Source organism: Notolepis coatsorum, assembly GCF_963971535.1.
Source record: "Notolepis coatsorum genome assembly, chromosome: 3".
Lineage (NCBI taxonomy): Eukaryota > Metazoa > Chordata > Actinopteri > Aulopiformes > Paralepididae > Notolepis > Notolepis coatsorum.
Window position 1 is genome coordinate 172894957 of NC_140167.1, and position 20361 is coordinate 172915317.

The 20361-nt window shown below is 44.0% G+C and overlaps 1 protein-coding gene across 2 annotated transcripts; it reads left to right on the forward strand.

The window, feature by feature from the left end:
- The first annotated feature begins 1446 nt into the window (after window positions 1-1446).
- LOC311224440 (lariat debranching enzyme-like) lies at window positions 1447-15571 on the forward strand. Of its 2 annotated transcripts, none has more exons than XM_084309429.1 (9): window positions 1447-1484; window positions 2786-3147; window positions 3241-3365; window positions 3753-3833; window positions 3938-4023; window positions 7422-7646; window positions 11251-11328; window positions 11811-11956; window positions 13368-15571. In XM_084309429.1, exons 2-9 carry the CDS (start codon window positions 2951-2953, stop codon window positions 14173-14175), a joined length of 1746 nt encoding a protein of 581 aa, XP_084165555.1. In that variant the 5' UTR covers window positions 1447-1484; window positions 2786-2950; the 3' UTR covers window positions 14176-15571. The 2 variants fall into 2 exon arrangements, with proteins under 2 accessions (XP_084165555.1, XP_084165554.1); XM_084309428.1 differs by lacking the exon at window positions 1447-1484 and adding an exon at window positions 1489-1628.
- The last annotated feature ends 4790 nt before the right edge of the window (window positions 15572-20361 follow it).

Here is a 20361-nt window from a genome sequence, read left to right on the forward strand (position 1 = left end):
TCCCAAAGGTCAGTGAATACCACGATCACAACACCAGAGGGAGCTCCACAAATCATGTCAAACCCAGATTCGGCTCAAATAAGGGACTAAACACGTTTCGCAATTATGCCACATCAATGTGGAACGCCCTACCCAAAGCTGTAAAGGAATGTGGATCACTACCCACTTTCAAAACCTCTCTCAAGGGACACCTACGGGAGACTGCAATTCAACACTGGCCCCTGTAAATATCCTAACCCAATCATTCCAACCCCCTCCAATGTACAGTCATTTACCTAGTATGGTTTTGTCAATAGGTCAATGTACAATTGTGTTTGTTTGTACAGTGTCTCCTCCCCCCCCCCCTCAATGTACAGTGTTACTTGTTTATACAGTGTGCCCCCCGCCCCCCCCCCCCCCCAACCACCTCCAATGTAAATTACCCAGTATGGTTGTCAATATCCCAATGTACCCAACCCCCCCCACCCAACCTCCAATGTACAGTTTCTACGTCAAATGTATATACTCCCTTTTCTTGACTCCTTCTGTATCACAAACAGTACTGTATTTGCAAATCTGGTATGTCATAAATGTATAGATGTAGCAGTACTGACTATCTGTATGTCATGTATGTCATATATGTCTATATGAATTGAAAATGGGGGACCCTGATGGAAACAAGACAAACGTCTTTCTCAGGTCTGCATCCCCTTAACAATTGTATGTATTGAGCCGTACTGTATTGTACCCATTCTGCAATCTGTTAAATAAAGTTTTCATTCATTCATTCATGCCTAACCTTAACCTTAACCATAGAAAGAATATTGCCATTCTCTAAGACAAACTCTAACCTTAACCAGCTCCTTAACAGCGCCTAAACTAAACCGTTCTAACCTTAACCAACTCCGAAACAATGCCTAACCTTAACCTTAACCTTAACCATGCCTAACCTTAACCGGCGAAAGAATACACGTTAAAAAAAAATCATGTTAAAAAAAAAAAAAATTATGGGATTTGAACTTGTCAACAACGGACCGCAGGACCGCAGGACCGCTGCGTTGCCAGGTGAGCTGAGCGCCGAATGAAAATCATGGCGGATTAGGGCGGTTACATAATGCCGCAAGCTCTGCCGCTCCGCTCCGGTTGCCGCGCCTGCCGCGGGGCGTGTCGCAGCCAATCAGGGAAAACGCGGAAGCAACGGCAGCCCTGCTCCGCTGTTATTAAGCAATAAGCGTGACGTACCTGTGAACTGAATGCGACTGATTCGACAAACGGACAGGAGCTTAAAAAAAAAAGAATAATAGTACGCACACAAAGACGTTAGAGAGAGCGATTATATGCCTCGCGTAAATCACCTTTTAGATGCATATTGTATATCATGTTTATATGAAAATTGCATCCATCAATTATGTAGCTCTTATTTTGGAATATGCTGCGCTCAATCGAAAGCTATGTTTACTTAAATGAAGAAGCGCTACGCATGCGTCGCTTTTGCTCAACGCGAGGTGGGAAAATTCGTCTGTTTTGGTCCTACAGACTTCAAAATAATCATGATTTTAAGAAATAGTCTCTGACCTAATAGCGCGAAAACCTGGATAAATACTAAAACGCTATCTTCGGTTATTAATGTTATTCTGAGTAATCAGCAGGTAGCTGTTTTGTTCTGTTCTCGTATTAACGTTTGATAAATGTATACGTTACGTGTGTTAGTTCAGCTCGTGTGATGAGCTCTAACCGTTACCATAATCATGATCTATTTGTCGACCTTGACCATCGAATGGCTCATATATTTGCATTGCATGTATTTCGCGCTTTGTGTATGCTCACCCAATAATTAATATAGCTGCGTCTGGTGATCAGCTTGTCCTATAGTATCACATTCCTTCGAAAACCTATATGTATTCATATTTCTCCACGAGATTCACACGGACCACATTCTGTGAACGCGATGCAAACAGCAGCACGAAACGCATGCCAACTTGACGAGCCAGGTGCACAGAATGTTTGTGGTGTTCTTTCTTCCAGCATGTCTGCCTGTAACATAGAAACCATTGTTTTGTACGTGGCATTGGCAATGGAGGGGACAAATGGAGCAACAAAAACACAATTTGGTGTCTATTACTGGATCTTGTAAACAAGTCACAGCTAATATGATGATGTTTTACCTACTCTAGACCACTGCACTGCAACTAGGCATTTTCTTTTAAAAGTGGTTACCAATGGTTACAGGCAGCCATACTGGAAGATAACTACACAAACACACATGCCTGCAAGGCCTCTATTGCTCTCACCATATTCTTGATTAACTGAAGTTTTCATGTTTCATGCTGCTGCGTTTGCTGTCCCCATCGTGTCAACAGAATGTGGTCCGTGTGAATGTTGTGGATATTTGACTGAATAATATACCTTTTCTGCCACAAATTTCAAAGACATTTTGAAACTTGATACTATATGACAAGAGCTGACCGCCGGGCGCCACAATTCATTGGGTGAGTAAACAGCGCAACCAATCAGAATGCCCTCGAGGGAATCCCTCCAAGGAGATTGAGTGATCTATGTCTGTATCTGGAATATCAGCCATTCTATGGCCACGTCGTCCTATGTCCTGCACTGTACAGTTTACCTTAAGCTTGTCGGCTAACATCACTTCACATTGTATACGTGTAATACGACTGTAAATTGAGGATGTCTTACTTGACCGGTGCTGATCTGCCTTTTGTCATCGCTGCTATTTCGACCGAAAAAGAAAAACGGCCTCACGCCGACTCTCCAGCTAACGGTGTCCCGGTTGTTTATTCCCACGCAGATCACCACAGCTCAACGCCTTCAGGCACAGCGAGGAACAGAACACCTGTCGCCCTGAAGTACCGTGCGGAGGCTGACTGATATATCAAAACCTAACCTACAGGAGAGGGTGACTTATTAGACACGCTGCCACATCCTCTTGAGAATTCAGAACTGAAGATCCACCATGAAGATCGCCGTCGAAGGCTGTTGCCATGGCGAGCTCGACAAGATCTACGAGACGATTGGCTACCTGGAGAACAAGGAGGGGGTGAAGGTGGACCTGCTGCTGTGCTGCGGGGACTTCCAAGCGGTCCGGAACGAGGGGGACATGAAGTGCATGGCCGTCCCCGTCAAGTACCGGACCATGCAGACCTTCTACAAGTCAGTCGCTCCTCTCATCTCTCCTGTTTTTATTTAAGACGTGTAGAGGTAGTTTTTTAAGTCCTCCACGTCTGATCGCTCTCTCTTCTGCAGGTATTACTCCGGGGAGAAGAAGGCTCCGGTCCTGACTATCTTCATCGGAGGAAACCATGAGGCCTCCAACCACATGCAGGAGCTGCCTTACGGAGGCTGGGTGGCTCCCAACATCTACTATCTGGGTAGGTGGGAAAACACGGTGGATGTGGGGATGCTTCATCCATCTTCGGGGGCAACAGTGGCTCGGAGGTAGAGCTGTCATCTGGTAATCGGAAGATTCCTGGGTTAGATTCCGGCTCCTCCCGGGCAGTGTGTCGAGGTGTCCTTGAGTGAGACACTTAACCCCTAACTGCTACCGATGAGCAGGTCAGCACCTCGCATGGTTGCCTCCGCCGTCGGTGTGTGAATGTGTGAGTCAATGGGTGAATGAGAAGCTTAAGTTGTAAAACACTTTGAATAAAAGCACTATATAAATGCAGTCCATTTACCATGTGGATGCTTCATCCATCTAATTCTATCCATCCATTCCTAGACCCTCTTGCTCACTCTCTGTGCCAACATGTCTCCAGGTTATGCCGGTGTCGTGCGCTACAAAGGGATTCGAATTGGTGGCTTGTCTGGAATCTTCAAGTCCCATGACTACAGGAAAGGTTCGTTTAGTTAGCTTATTGCTACCGTGTGTCTAAATAATTGGTGCAGATATAACCAGATGTAACCACTCTGGAGACACACTATTGATGTTTCGTTTCCCTAGGTCACCACGAGTTCCCACCATACAGCCCAGACACTCTGAGAAGCGTTTACCACATCAGAAACATCGAGGTCTTCAAATTAAAACAGGTATCACAGTTACTACTTGCGCTCCATCTGCTATATCATATACAGTACATATATACCAAGTGATCAGTAACATAACCACAAAAGTTAAATACCACAGTCTTAGCAGGGCTCTAGAGTGCGACCGAAATTCAGTTCAGTGCGACTTAATGTTTTCCCTTGTCGCACTGGTGCTCCCAGCAGGTCTGTCTGTCTGTCTGTGTGTGTGTGTGTGTGGCGTCTTAGCATGTGAGCATCAACTTTTCGAATTGAAACGATAAATAAGCACATCGTCTCATACTGGTTTCATAATACAACGTTTCTGAATGGACGTTTGGATTAAACAAAGTGTATGCAGTGATGCTTTCCCAGCGGAACACAAGCTGCTTAACGTTACACAGGTATGCGTCGTCATCATCATGCATGTTAATTAAGCTATGTAACGTTGGAGCGCAGCTAACGTTAAGATAGCAGGAGCCGTCGGCCAACAAAGTTGTTTCAACAAATGGATTCACAAAATGGATTATCATTCAAACGTTATTCAAGCCTCCTGTGACCAGTAAGTAGGTACTACTACTCAACCGCAGCAATGTTCACTATGAATTGAAAATGGGGGACCCTGATGTAAACAAGACAAACGTCTTTCTCTGGTCTGCATCCCCTTAACAATTGTGTGTATTGAGCCGTACTGTATTGTACCCATTCTGCAATCTGTTAAATAAAGTTGTTAAGGGGATGCAGACCAGAGAAAGACGTTTGTCTTTACATCAGGGTCCCCCATTTTCAATTCATAGTGACATTTATGACATACACAACATACATGACATCATGACATTTATGGCATAGGATGGGGACATACATGACATACAGGTATATAGTACTGTTACATTTGTGACATATACGATATGCAAATATACAGTACTGTTACACAGAGATCCTAACAGAGAATATATACATATGATGGGGAGGAGACTGTACATTAGGAGACTGTACACAAAGTGACGTCAGACTACACCTCCCTATTTAGGAGCAAATTGTTTGCATGATTAAAAACGATGGTTCGACCATCCGTTCGAAAAACCCTGGCGAATGTTCGAATCCCAAAAACAGGCTTGGGGACAGCTCTAACTGGAGCTGAGCTGAATGTGTTAAAATAGACATAAAAAGTGAAGGATTGGACTTTGTGAGTTAACTGTAATACAATGTTATTTTTTACAATAATTTACATAACATCTTAAGAAATTACTAATGTGTATGGGAACTGACAAAAAAGGTAACGGTAAAGGTAATGCTTAAAATGTATTATTGCAGCGGCAAAAGGCGCGGTGAAAATCTTAGGGTGCACCTAAATTATGTGCTGGTGCACCTAAATGAAAAAGTTAGTCTGGAGCCTTGCTTAGCCATTCTGCCACCTAAATGCGATCCAGTTCAGGTAGTGAAGCAGGGGTATTTAACGTAGGGGTTTACAGCGAGGGGCCCCTACTGCGAGGTTCCACTCGCTCCTCCAGCCATATTGTTGACTGGCACCGCTATAACAGGTGGTCACTAGCTACTGGCAGGCGCTTGGCACGCGGCACCTGTCTTTTGTCCAGTTACAACCTTGTTACATGTTTAGATTAGATTAAAATGTATTGTCATTATACAGCACAAGTACAGTACAACAAAAATAAGTTTGGAATCCAACCAGAGTGCAAATGTAACAGTAAAGCACAATAGTAATATACGATGTACAGGTGATTAAACTGGGTATACAATATATAAATTAGTACTACTGTGTAATAGTGCTAATCGGATGTATGTACAGAGTTGTAGTATTAATATGTACAGTGATACAGGTATAAAGACACTATGGTAGTAAGTCATACTGGCCAGCAGCGTAACCAGTAAGAGTAGATAAGGGATATGTACAGATATAGAGTGATCTACAGATATGTAGATAATGTGTGTGTGATGTGATGTGTGTGTGTCAGCGTTTCCGTTAGCCGGTAATTACCGGTATTTGTCCGGCAAAATCTCTTGAAGTCCGACATATTTAATTTCTCCGGTCTTAATGTCCGGTGAAAATAATTCCCTGAGTCTAAGCACAATTTGATTATTTGAATTGTATTAAAATAGGCTAAAATTAAATAGCCTATGCGATGAACGAAACGATCATTACATTTGTTTCCTCGTTGCTTCTAATAATGACAACGACGTTGTCAGCGAGAGCTTTAAAAACATAGGTCTCGGTTCGCTTCATCGGACCAAACGCGAACCAAATATAGGAAGTGATTATTATTACCACTGCTCGCAGCACTCACTGCAAAACAAGCACACTGCATCTAATCTCTCTATCTATCTATCTCTCTCTCTATCTATCTATCTATCTATCTCTCTATCTCTCTATCTATCTATCTATCTATCTATCTATCTATGTCTGTGCATCTTGGGAAGAAGGAAGAAAAAACGCGGCTTATTATTATTACCGAGGCGCGCGGCTTATTATATTATTAAAACGGCTACTTGTGGGCACTCATAAAAACACCGTGGTCTACAAGTTGTTTAGCGAGAGAGGATGGTGGTAATGTGCTTCAATAGAACAATGGATCAATGCCATGTCAAAACTCGGCTCCGCTGATCTGGGCTCCGCATTACACACACAGACACACACACACGCGCGCGCGCACACACAGGATCGCAGCCACACACACATTTCCACTGTCCAATAGACAAGCGCCCTTTTCGACCGCGTGACATTGAGGTGGAGAGAGTAGTCACGCAAACCACGATAATGTTGCAGTCTCTCTGCTTTCTCAGTTCTTCGCTTGATATAATTAATACAAATGTCCAATATAACGGAATTCGTTAGCTCATAAAAATGTGATTATAACAGACTGCTGTTTAGTGTCCCGACTGCCACATACGCGGTCTATTTTATTTCAAGTCAGCAGCAGCACGGAGACGGAGTATCGAGGGACTTATTTTATTTGGAATAATATTAATGACTGTATACGCAAAAGTAGCCTAGTTTTAAGTAATAATATTATAAATCTACATGCCTTGAGGATGACATTCTTTATATAGCCTGCCTATCAATTTTTTTAAAGCTCAATAAACTATGACCGGAATTAATCTCATTTGTCCGGTAGTTGAAATCTTGCAGGTCACGGAGACCGGCAACAATTTTTTCTAACGGAAACCCTGGTGTGTGTATATATATTGTTGTTTTGCATATGTGTAATATGGACCTTGAGTCTAGAATAAAGTCATCATATATATAATATATATATATATATATATATATATATATATATATATAGATAGATATATAGCATTATTGTACATGCTATCATACAGAGTTATAAGGTGTATATAGAAGAATTATCTGCAGGTATATATTCAGATAATGTATGTACCCCCATTCTCCCCTCCTTTCCCAATAGATCCAGATGCCCATCGACATCTTCATGAGCCACGACTGGCCTCGCGGGATCTACCACTACGGCAGCACGGGGGAGCTGCTGCGCAAGAAGAAGTTCCTGCGTCAGGAGGTGGAGTCCAACACGCTGGGGAGCCCTGCCGCGGAGGAGCTGCTGGCCGACCTCCAGCCCAGCTACTGGTTCTCCGCTCACCTCCACGTCAAGTTCGCCGCCGTCATGCAGCATCCGGTGAGTGCCCGTCGTCGTACTGTGATGGTTTTTTACTGTGGTGTACTTTGCTTTTTAACCCTTTCACTGCCACACTACAGAAGGTTAACCCTTTACTATCATGTCGGTAGTGTGATAGTAAAGGGTTAACCTTCTGTAGTGTGGCAGTGAAAGGGTTAACCTGCTGTTGTGTGGCAGTGAAAGACCTGTGTATTGTCGCAGTGATGGGTTTTTACTAGGGGTGTAACGATGCGACCTCACAACGATTAATTTCGATTAGGATTATTCAGGCAACGATTCAATGCATCATGAAATCTCTTCATTTGACCTCGATTCGATTAGATTCGATACATTTTCTATCAGTTAATTCCCCAAAAAAATTTGAATACACAAATGTGGCTGGGGGAACTGATTCACTCAGCATGAAGGGACTATAGGTCAATAAAAACAATACACACTAAATATATATATTGCTGTAGAGCTGTTTCCCCGAAGCCTGTTTTTGGGCTTCGAACTTCGTCAGGGTTTTTTGAACGGACGTTCGAACCTCCTTTTTTTAATTACCGGTAATACATTTTATTTATTTTTTCAACTTTCTTTAACACATCCACCGCCGTTCACGCTGTACAGCGTTATTGCCCGCCATGCGTTGTCTGCCACACCACGCTGTACAGCGATATTGAGATCAATATTAAATTTGTTCGCCATGGTATTCATAATTCATATATACACCTCCGGCGCTGCAGCTGGACCCTACGGCTCAATACAACGACGGCTCAATACCGCCGCCTGGTGGATGGTCGGGCGAGTTACACTGGTAAACAGGATATGGCTGCTGTGCGTCGATTAAATTCATCCGGCCATCAGATATTGTCGCAAGGCTCCCGACAGACACTGTACATAATGGATCGCTTTATAAACTTAATAATCGATATGATTTCGGCGTTTATTGCGACATACAAACCGGAAATGGACCTAGGTGATTGACGTCCTATACCTGGGATCTTTCACCGCCAGTCTTATTGGCAAACGGTAAGAGGACGCTGACGTTATTTTCAGCCCAATTGTTTATTCATTTCACTGCAAACCGATCTGATCAATATATCACCCATACTACATAAAGCATTTACTGACTATCACGGAATTATAAACGACCCCCCCCCCCCCCCCCCCCCCATTCCTCCGTGCATGATGACTCGTAACGTATAGGATCATATACAGTTGATTTTTTTTTTTTTATCTACCTTTTTCTCCCATTTTCTATTTTTCTCCCATCCCAATTTCGTATTGTCCAACTCTACCCTCCCCTGTCTCGAACGCTGTTAGGCCATGCCTCCCACAAGCCGGCTGCAATGTGGACGAAGCCTTACATCACGTGTCCCCTCCGGTACTCGAGGAAGCAGCCGTCGCATCTTTTCACCTGCACAGCGCGATCTCTCAGCGGCGGGGGTCTGCGTGGGAGGGACACGCCGCCCCCGTCGCTTCCTGATTCTGCTGCGCAGGCGCACCATCCGACCTGTAGGAGTCGCTGGCCACAACGTCCGATCCCCACCCATCAGCTTTCCCACCCCTAACACTGCCAATTGTGTTAGTATGAACGACCAGCCAAGCTGATAGCAATGCGGAGAGCTGGGCTCGAACCCAGCGTCTCCTGCATTGGTAGCGAGCGCCTTGCCCACTACACCACCTAGCCGCACATACAGTTGAATTTTTTAATATAGCGTGTATTGGGAATAAGCGGCAATCGATAATCTATATACCGGTATGCGTTTATGCCTATAACTCACGTTCTATGAATTACTGCAGAAAACGATAAAAACATACTTATATTCTAGAAGGTATTTTTGTATGAATGTTTGAATGAAAAAGTATAACGTTCCTACATCCTGAACGATAGTTAATCGATGTTGAATCGGCCATAGTAATGTCAATTTAGCAATACAATAAAAAAAGTTATAGCCCTGCAAAGAAGGTGAACATCTCCATAGGCTTAGAGTGGTGGCAGACTGGCTATATTGATGGATATAACCAATGGCAGAGAATGTGTTAATGAATATAACTCATCAGTTTTGTAGACATAAATAATCCAATAAGGGCACGGTTGGTACGAAAGTGATGGTGACGTCTTGATGGAGCGCCGAGTGCCAAGTGGATGCAGATAGGCATTAGGCTACATCATTTACGATAAATGTTTTATTTAAATTTTTATGACGTCATATACTATAATAGTATAATATTAGTGTAGCCTATTCTTTATCTGCAACTGTGAAGAAAAACCCCATTGGTTTAAACAGAATGAATAGACTTGATTTAGAATTCGAACGCCAACATAACGAACGAAGGTTCGAACGTTTGGGCTCAGCCCTACTGTGGTGTACTTTGCTTTTTAACACTTTGAGTGCCACGGACGCGTTTTGTCGTTAGTTCATGCCGCCAGTTGAATGCCAGCAACTCTATATAGCGTTTGTTTGTCATATTTTTTTTATTAGCGATTTGAATTCATATTTCATCAATCGAGAATCACGTTAGTGCTGCAGACTCTCTCTGAGCTCCATTGGGAAAATACCGCCCCCTATCGTCGCTCCCTGTGTAACTGCACCCCATTGGATTAGACTGATGAAGGGGGGGGTGGGCAGTTTCCTCATTTTACTTTTCCGTCAAGCCAACTGAAGGATCCAAGTGATCGCCGAGCCGCAAAACAACGTGGAATGCATATTTACAGTACCCAACTCTGAATCAATAAACGCAATCGATATTTGGAATGGCGATCAGGAATTGGAATAATCTTTTTGGAGAACATCTGATCTGAGGTAAGAAATTTATTTTACCAGTCTTGGGGTAATCGGATCTGTTTTGACCTATATATCAGCGTGTGCCCTGTGTGTGTGTGTGTGCGCTGATCAGGAAATGAGAGAATATATTTTTCAGATCGCTTAGCGTGCATAAGTACACATATATACTATCGATAATCTAGCGTTTATTTGAAAACGATTCATAAATAGGCTGAAAAATTACAACGTTTTTTGTGTATTCCAGTAAATGCCGTTTATCACGGAATCTATATATTTTCCTGAAAAACGAGGGCTTTTCAAAATGCTATAAAACGGAAATGAACCGATTATTATTAAAAAAAAAAAAAAATGCAAACTGTTGACTGCAAACAAGTCATTGATAAACGACGGGCAGATTAGACACATAGCCATAATTTAAGACAGAGATTATGCATTCACAACGCTATCATTGAAGTGGGTGCTGGCATTCAACCACGTTTTACCATGTTAACAAGTGGCAACCAAAGTGTTAAGTGCCGCTGCTCACGGTATTGTATTCTTCTGTACAGAGCCTTCAGAAAGTATTCGGCCCCCTTCACTTTCCACAAGTTGTGTTGTGGGGTTAACATACCTGTAAACTACGGTAGTCACCTTTAGGATTCCAAATTAGGGCTCTTAAGTGAATTATGGTGTAATAGTGGTGTGGTGTGTTGTGTCTGTCACCTTTTTCATTCTCCATGAGTTTGCAGCTATGATTTAAAAAGGATTAGATTATTACATTTATTTTGTGCCATGAAACTACACACAATTATAATGCAAAAGTGAAAATATGTTTTTTTGTCTCTCCCTTGCAGCCGAAAGGTAACGCTGCCCCGCGCATCACCAAGTTCCTCTCTCTGGATAAGTGTCTCCCCTACAGGGACTTCCTCCAGGTGAGTGACCAGCGATGCATATTCACATCACCTCATATCAATGATGTTTTATTAATGAATTAATTAACATTTATGCATCTGTTGTGCGCTTTCACACAGTATGATACAAAGGGCTTCACAGGTACAAATGGGAAACAAAAAAGGATCAAATATAGAACAGTGTTACAAAAACTGTGGTGTGTCCTTGGGTGACAGACACAGAACAGCAATATTAATCACAATGGAAGGCTTGTGTATTTATCCTTGATAGTTATATTGTGGTTCCTTTCTTGTGTCCATTTGCCCGTTGGGCACTGTAGGAAGTATTTTTTTAGTAAGTTTCTTTTTACTTTCAAATAAACCAAACCAAATTTAAAATGAATGAATAAATCAATTAAATAAAAAACAAAAATAAACGCAATACGATGACAGATAGACATTATGATAAATATCTATATTGTGTGACAGATCAGATGAACTAAGCATGTGCTTGTGTTTTGCAGATTGTGGAGGTTCCAGACAGACCAGGTTCATCAGAAGGTCTGGAGTACGACCCAGAGTGGCTGGCTATTCTGAAGGCCACCAACAGCCTGCAGAGGACCACGCCTCATCCCTGGAACCCCCCAATGAACAACGGCCTGCATGACCGGTACGCGCACACACAGGCATACAAAACCAACTTAAAGGAACATGCCAACATTTTGGGAAATTAGCTTACGGTCTTCTCCAGAGAGAGACAAGAAGATGGATAACAGTTTCCTCTCTGCGTTCAGTAGAAAGCTATCTGGCTGCACGTTAGCCTAGCTTAGCACAATGAATGGAAGCGGACAGTGCCGGTTAGCCTAGGCATTGTCCAACTAACACCTCTCCCGAAGGCTAACGGCACTGTCCGCTTCCATTCATTGTGCTAAGCTAGGCTAACGTGCAGCCAGATAGCTTTCTACTGAACGCAGAGCAGGGTTTCCGTTAGAAAAAATTGTTGCCGGCCTCAGTGTCCGGTAGATTTCAATCTACCGGTCAAATGAGAGAGATTCCGGTCAGAGTTTATTGAGCTTAAAAACAATTGATAGGCAAAAGAATGACAACAAAACAAAAGAATGACATCATCAATGCATGTAGATTTATAATATTTTTACTTAAAACTAGGCTACTTTTGCGTATAAAGTCATTATATTCCAAATAAAATAAGTCCCGAGACTCGTGCTGCTGCCGACTTTAAATCAAATAGGTGTCTGTGGGCAGTCGCCCGACATTAATAAACAACAGTCTGTTATAATCACATTTTTATGAGCTAACGAATTCCGTTATATTGGACATTTGTATTAATTATATCAAGCGAAGAACTGAGAAATTTGGCAGAGAGAGACGGCAACATTAGCGTGACGACTCTCTCCACCTCGCAACGACTTATTTGCAAAGAGTATGGCGCTCCAGAGCAGCTGATTCAGCTGTTATTGGCTCTTTTCTGGGGACCGCACAGCAGCGCCCCCCACCCAACATTGAATTGAAAATGGCTGAATTGGAGTACTGCTGGAATACTGCATTGTGCTGCTGCTGCTCCGGCTCTGCAGCTTCACAAAAGTTCGCACACCCAGCACTAAGCTCTCGCTGACAACGTCGTTGTCATTATTAGAAGCAACGAGGAAACAAATGTAATGATCGTTTCGTTCATCGCATAGGCTATTTAATTTTAGCCTATTTTAATACAATTCAAATAATCAAATTGTGCTTAGACTCAGGGAATTATTTTCACCGGACATTAAGACCGGAGAGATTAAATATGTCGGACTTCAACAGATTTTGCCGGTCAAATACCGGTAATTACCGGCTAACGGAAATGCTGACGCAGAGAGGAAACTTATCTATCTTTCCCCAAATGTTGGCGTGTTCCTTTTAAACGTGCTTACATACGCATTTAAATTCAATCACGTGTACTGTACCTCTATTTCACCCACTCATTCTGTTAGACTCTTGCTGGGGCGATGATCAATTTGATTCATACTCATCATGTCATCTGCACTTGACCTGTGCTTGACCTTGTGTACCGTCACTTCTCTCAGGTGGGACTTCAGTGCCACGGAAGCGGCCATGATGAAGGTGGTGGAGGACCTGAGCGGCGAGCTGGCCGTGCCAGACAACTTCAGCCGCACCGTGCCGGCCTACGACCCCGCCAAGCCCCAGCCCCACGCCAGCCCCAGCTACAACACCAACGCCCAGACCACGGAGCTCTGCGCCACGCTGGGCCTCACAGACATCTACGCCCAGGTCACGCAGGGGGGAGACGGGCCGGGCGGCACGTACGCGGAGGACGGCGAGGACGACGGAGACAGCACGGGTAGTGTGGAGGAGCCCAGCGAGTATCCCACGGACACCTCGGGACTGTCGATCTCGTACAACCCCGACGAGATCACGATCGAGGAGGAGTGGGAGGAAGAGGAGGGGGGGGAGGAGGAACGAAAAGTCAAGTTGGAGGCTAAAAGTGGCTCCGATTCCGCGGCTCCAAAGGGGATGAGCGACGCGGGCGCCGACGTACCCTCCGGAGGGATCCTCAGTCCCACCCGCATGGTCCTGCCGGAGCCCAAGTCCTCCCCGTCTCTGTCTCTGTCTCCCCTCCCTGTCCCCATGAGCCTGCCTCCCCCCTGCCACTCCACCCCGACCCCGGCCCCGCTCCAGCTCCACTTCTCCTCGGAGGGGGAGGAGTTGGGTGACGTCGGGGAGGAGGAAGGGGAGGCCCCCGCGGTCCGCATCCCCAAACGCACCAGCGACGAGAGCGGGGACTCCGGCGGCGGTGCGGGCACCAAGCCCAGGATCAAGCGCAGGAACCAGGTGATCTACACGGCGGCTGACGGCGAGGAGAGCGAGGACTAGGAGACGGCCGGTGCAGCTGCTTTACCTGTTCTGTGTCGCTTCTCCTGCAGTGACGACTTGGGTCACTAGATTTCTATACGGATTAGAAGATGTAGGACCGGTTCACATATGGACCGCCTTGTGTATATAATCCGGTACTGAAATCGGTGAGAGATGAGTATATACATGGTGAATATAAAGTGGAGGTAAAGGTGGTAAGGGAGGAAATGGTATGTAGACCAAGACTATTTCAAGAAATAGCTGTTCATGTCTGAGGGAAGGCCTGCTGTATAAAATGCTGTATAGGCCGTCTAGAGAGTTAAATAATTTTAGTCTTGACCATCTTGCCATAGGGAGCGCAGTTGTTGCAGTACAACAGTGTCGTCACTATGCTAGATTGTCATGATTTTTTCATTTTATAAACGTGCAATCCTGTTGGTCAGTGCAAGCCAACACGGATAACCATTTGTTTTAGGAAATAATGTATTTTTTAAGTAATGATTTGACCTTTTTTATTTTATTTTTGTAAATAAGTAATTTCTCAAATTATTTTTTAAATAAGCAATTTGGATTTCTGTATAAATGTCCCACTTTTAACTGATTGGGAGAGTGGAGTTCTCCACTTAAATGACAAAGATGATTTTACAGTTCCTGGGTGAAGAATGTAAAGACTGAGAAACATATCTGTCCAGTAAAATAATGTCAACGTTCCAACTTCTGCTGTGTCATCATTGCTACCTGAGAGAAGAGACGGCTGTGAACAGCTCGATCTCGCTTAAAACATGTAAATAAAGTATGTATGAACCACAGGAAAAAGGTACAAAATGTACGTTATATGTTATAGTCATAAGTAACATATTTATGTATTGTATAAGTAATATATTACGTTTTATCTGCAAAAGTCACCCAAGCCACCCACCTTGATACAAACACAGCAATACTACGATGATGCTTTGTTTTAACGTTAAGATAGAAAGTTAGTTTTAAGCCATATCGTGCTGCTCAAGACTAGACTCACTTTTCCGACAGCCTCGCGCCAACCCTGCTACCATAACCCTTTCACTGCCCCACTACAGAAGGTTAACCCTTTACTATCACACTAACCTCTAGTGTGGCAGTGAAAGGGTTAACCTTCTGTGTATTGTCACAGTGAAAGGGTTAACCGTTTGGTGTTGTGGCAGTGAAAGGGTTAACCACACCGTTATAATAGTTGAAGCTGGCAGGGTGGTGCAGCCAAACCTGAACAGGTCAACTGTGGCATCCATAAGTATTTTTACGAGAGATGATCGGTAAGTCAATGTGTAATTTACTGTACAGTAACTATATTGAAATTACAGTAATTGTAAAATTGATATAGCTGTCACAGTATGTTTGCACAATAAACTGTTCAAGATCCTCTTCTTATTAAATCACATGATTATTCATATTTCACAGTTTTTGTTCTTCATGTTTCATTCACGACCAGGAGGCAGAAATGTAGTTCTCAATTCCATTTAATTTAATTTGTTTTTCCTTTTACAGGTTCTCTAGCAGAGCAGCAGCGAGGCATGGCTTCTATTCTAACAAACAAAACTGTCACTTCTCCCGAAGGATCAAACACACCCTTTTACAGGTGGCATGCGTCTCTAATTAGCGTTGGAGCGTGGGGCCTATGCCTGCGCTCAGCTGACTTACCACTGGGGGCAAAAATGGTGCGTTACAGAATATAGCCTATAATGCAAGTTTATTCTAAACAATATGATGAACAATTTAACGTGAATCTCCATTTAAGGCTATTATAAAACATATTTATGCCAATTTGATTACACACCTTTTGCTACAATAAGTAAGGGATAATGTATAGCTACGAGGTCATTGTCGCAAAATAATTGACCGACACGTAGTTTAAAATACCGAGCCGCCTCGGCGAGCTGTTTTAAACGTCAGTGAAGGTCAATTATTTTGCGACAATGACCGAGTAAAGCTATACATTATCCCGCTTATTACATGGCTAACTTACTAACAATATACCTAATTCATTTGACAAATCGCAGTTGTTCTGTGGCTCTGTCAGCCCAAATAAAGTGATTATTATTATCGCAGGCAGCCCGGCAGGTGTGTCTGATTGGCTGCACTGAAACAGTGTTTGTCAGTGGGCTTGATTGCGAACAGCTGCGCACAGCGGTCATTATTGTCCCACAGCGGTCATTATTGTCTGATAACTGACCTCTGACGCGCGCTATTGACCAATCACAAGCAAGCATTTCGGCGAATGTGAAAACGCCATGTAATAATAAATGATATTTCAAGCTGTTCAAATTATAATTACTATCAAAAAGTCACAACAAACTCCCCCCCCGATGAGCTCCCAAGCGTCATCATTCTCCTAGTTCCAAAGGGTACAGCAGCTGTACCGGTCTCTTCAGGACCAGATTCTTGGGGAGTTTTAACGAACATGAACGAACCTTTCCGTCCCGTCCTATGAACACCTGTTCAATGCGACCCATTTTCCACATATGCTTTGGCTGCTTGTCTTCGTGCAGCAAAGCCAGGTCGCCCACCTTGAATGTGCTGGGCTTGGTCGCAGATGCTGTGTGTGCTGATCTCAGCTCCATTAAATAATCCTTCCAGTGAATCCAGTATCCGTTGATCAGTCTCTGACGGTATTGTAACCGTTTGTTGAGCTTAGCTGCGTCAGCATTAGCGGGGTAATTGGGGGGAGTGGGCAGTGGAGGTAGGGTTGTGAGTCTCTTGTCCCACCAAGAAGTGGGCTGGGGTTAGCAGAGCAGGCTCTCCGCACTCTGCGTGTGTGAAGGTGAGGGGTCTTGAGTTGACAACCGCCTCCACTTCAGTAAGCAACGTTTGAAGCTCTTCAAATGTTAAAAACGCTTTTCCTAATACTTTTCTCAAGCACACCTTCACTGACCTCACCATGCGTTCCCACATCCCACCCCACCAAGCTGCCCGTTCTACTATGTATTTCCAGGTGATCATTTTCCCTGCAAAGAACTCCTGTATCTTCTTATCTTTTATTAAATTATACATAGCTCTCAGATCTTTGTCTGCACGCTTGAATGTTTTTGCATTGTCTGAATATATCGTGGTACAGATTCCTCGTCGGGCTACAAATCGTATATAGGCCAAAAGAAATGAATCTGCTGAGGTCTGATACTATTTCTAAATGCACAGCTCTCGTCACTGCACAAGTAAATAAAGCTACATATGCCTTTTTATTCTGGGGCTTTACATATAATGGCCCTGCAAAATCTACACCCGTTACTTCTAACGGCTGGGCCTCTGTCACCCTATCTTTGGGCAAGGGCGCAGTACATTGTTGGCCTGCTTTTAATTTACTTTTTCGACAGATGAGACACTGTTTTATCATTTTCTTCACCAACTGGCGTCCTCTTATTATCCAAAACTGTTCTCTCACCTGTGTCGAGGTGTCTTGTAAACCAGAGTGGAATACATCATTGTGCGCTCTCTTTATGGCCAGCAGTGAGAAGGGGTTAGTCCCGGAAAGTATGAGAGGGTGTTTTTGTGCGTAATCCCAGTTGGTTTCCTGAAGCCGTCCTCCGACGCGCAGAAGCCCTTCATTATCCATGAACGGTTTTAGGCTCATTAACTTTGAGCCTCTATGCAATTCTCTTCCATTTAACAAGTTCTTTTTTTGTTCTTTTGGGAAGCTTTCTGTTTGGGAGAGTTTTGTCCAGTATTTCTCCGCCTCTCTGATTTCCTCTGCGCACAGCGGACCAGTTCTATTTTTTTTCTTCTGTGTATTGTTTGTAAAACGCAGCATCCACGCCATGACGCGCAGGACTCGGTTGAGTTTGCTGTGTTTTCCCAGGTCAAATAGCGGGCCCAAACACATACTTGTTTTCTCCTCTTTCACTATCTGGCTTTGCACCACACACTCCTCCAAATTCACTCCTTCATCAATATCTTCTTTTGACATACTTTTTCCGGTTGGGTCTCTTTTTTTAAAACTTTGGCCATCCCGCCGGCTCTTTTTTGCGTTTATCGCATTTTCTCTGGTCAAGAATGACCGACAGACAGAAACAGGTTGAATGGGGGTACAGATGGGGGGAAGACACTCTGAGAAAGGCACGGCTGCAGTCCGGGAATCGAACTCGCTAAACCCCAGATCCGTGACGAGCACGGTTGTCCCCGGCGCCGAAATAGCGCTCGAGGTACACGGTGAGCTACTGGAGCTCCCCTCCGGTTGGGTCTCTTAACCACTGTGGCCCGTGCCACCACAGAGAGTCATCCTTTAGTGGCTTTTACGCTGGAGCCCCGTGTGCCGCGATCGGCCGGGTTCTCTGCTCCACGGCAGTGCCCCCAGTTCTCTGGGAGGGTCAGGTTCTGAATCTCTATCACTCTGTTCTGAACGAACGGCTTCCATTGTTTAGCCGTACCTTTGATCCAATGGAGAGCGATCATTGAGTCTGTCCAATAGTGTGTCTTGATTTCAGGCATTTTTAATTTTTCACATACAAACTTTCCTAGTCTAGACCCTATCAAAGCTCCCATCAGTTCCAGTCGAGGTAGGGTGATTTTCTTTAATGGAGCAACTTTAGTTTTGGCCGTTATTAGACTAGTGGCGCATTTTCCATCTATATCTGTCGTGCGCAAATAGGCTACTGCACAATAAGCCTTTTCACTCTCATCACAGAATATGTGGATCTCTTTATCTAAAAGCGTGTCGTCACTATTCTGCAGTTCTGAAGTGTAACTTCTGCTTATGGCTATAGAGCCTAAATCAGGAATTTCAGCGCACCACTGATGCCATTTGTCGGAGAGGTCATCTGGGAGCTGTGCGTCCCAGTCGAGACCCCGTTCCCACATCTTTTGGAACAGGCATTTTACCCTAATGCTAAATGGGGATAAAAAACCTATTGGTACAAAGATTCGTGCTGCGGATTGGAGAACTCCTCTCTTCGTGTCTTTTTTGTCTTTTAAATTTTCAATAAAATCCTTAATTTCAAACACAAAGTCGTCTGTTTCAGTTCTCCATGTCAATCCTAACACTTTCATTGGCGTTTGGCTTTTGACTTCCACCTGTTCATTTTTCACTTGTTGTGTCCATTCTCTTTGCAGCTCATTTGAATTCGTTTTCCACTTGCACAAATCCATTCCAGCTTCAGACATGATCTCCTTGGCTGTTTGAGTGATTTTAAAGCCGCTTCTACTGTGTGAGCACCGCAGATATAGTCATCTACGTAGAGACCCTCATCTAGGGTTTTTGCGACCTCTGGATATTTATTCTCGTATTTCTTTAGATGATGACGAATTGTGGCTGCTAATAGAAATGGACTCGAGGACACTCCGAATGGAACTCGTGTCATTCTCAGAATGCTAATTTGGTCCATTGACAATGTTTCTCCGGTGGTCCAGAGAAATCTCAATGCATCTCTGTCCTGTTCGTTTAGAGAGATCTGAAGGAAGGCCTTCGTAATGTCTGACATGAGGGCCACTTTATACTGTCTAAATCTGACTAGAATGCCTAACCGGTCTGGATTTAAATTGGGGCCGGTTTGGAGACACTCGTTAAGAGACCGACAATCTCTTCCATGTGAAGACGCATCAAATACTACTCTTAATTTTGTAGTTTCTCTTTGATCTTCAATTACAGCATGATGGGGTAAATAGTAAATAGGGTTCTCTGATTGTTTGGACTGCACCTGTTCTACTATTTCTACTATTCCCTCGGCTAGATACTCTTGGATGACGTCATTATATTTATGGTACAGTACGGGGTTGCTATGGAATTTTCTTACCAGGTGAGCAAATCTACTCTCAGCTGTGGCGTAGTTATCAGCGATGATCACCTGTTCCTCTCGCCATGGCAACCGAACCTCATATCTCCCGTTCGTGTATTTGATTGACTCCTCGAATTCCAGTAGCACGTCTGCAGCGTCTGTGCTCTCAGCGCGGCCTTCTTTTGACATGTCAATTCCGAGGGACTCAGTTTCCCAGAAGCTGCACAACTGTTTTGAAAGCGATTGCTCCTCTCCCAGGCTCACGAGCAGCACGTCCACGTCTGGCGTCTCTGTGACACACAGCATTGCCGTTGCGACAGTTCCTTGCACTAACCATCCAAACTTGCTTTCGAGCGCAACTAGTGCGTCACCCAGTCTCTCCATTCGTCCAGTGACGATTTTCCAGTATAGTGATCACCTCCGATCAGGATTCCAAGCTTTTCTGAATCCATTCCCCTCACTGGGGTTT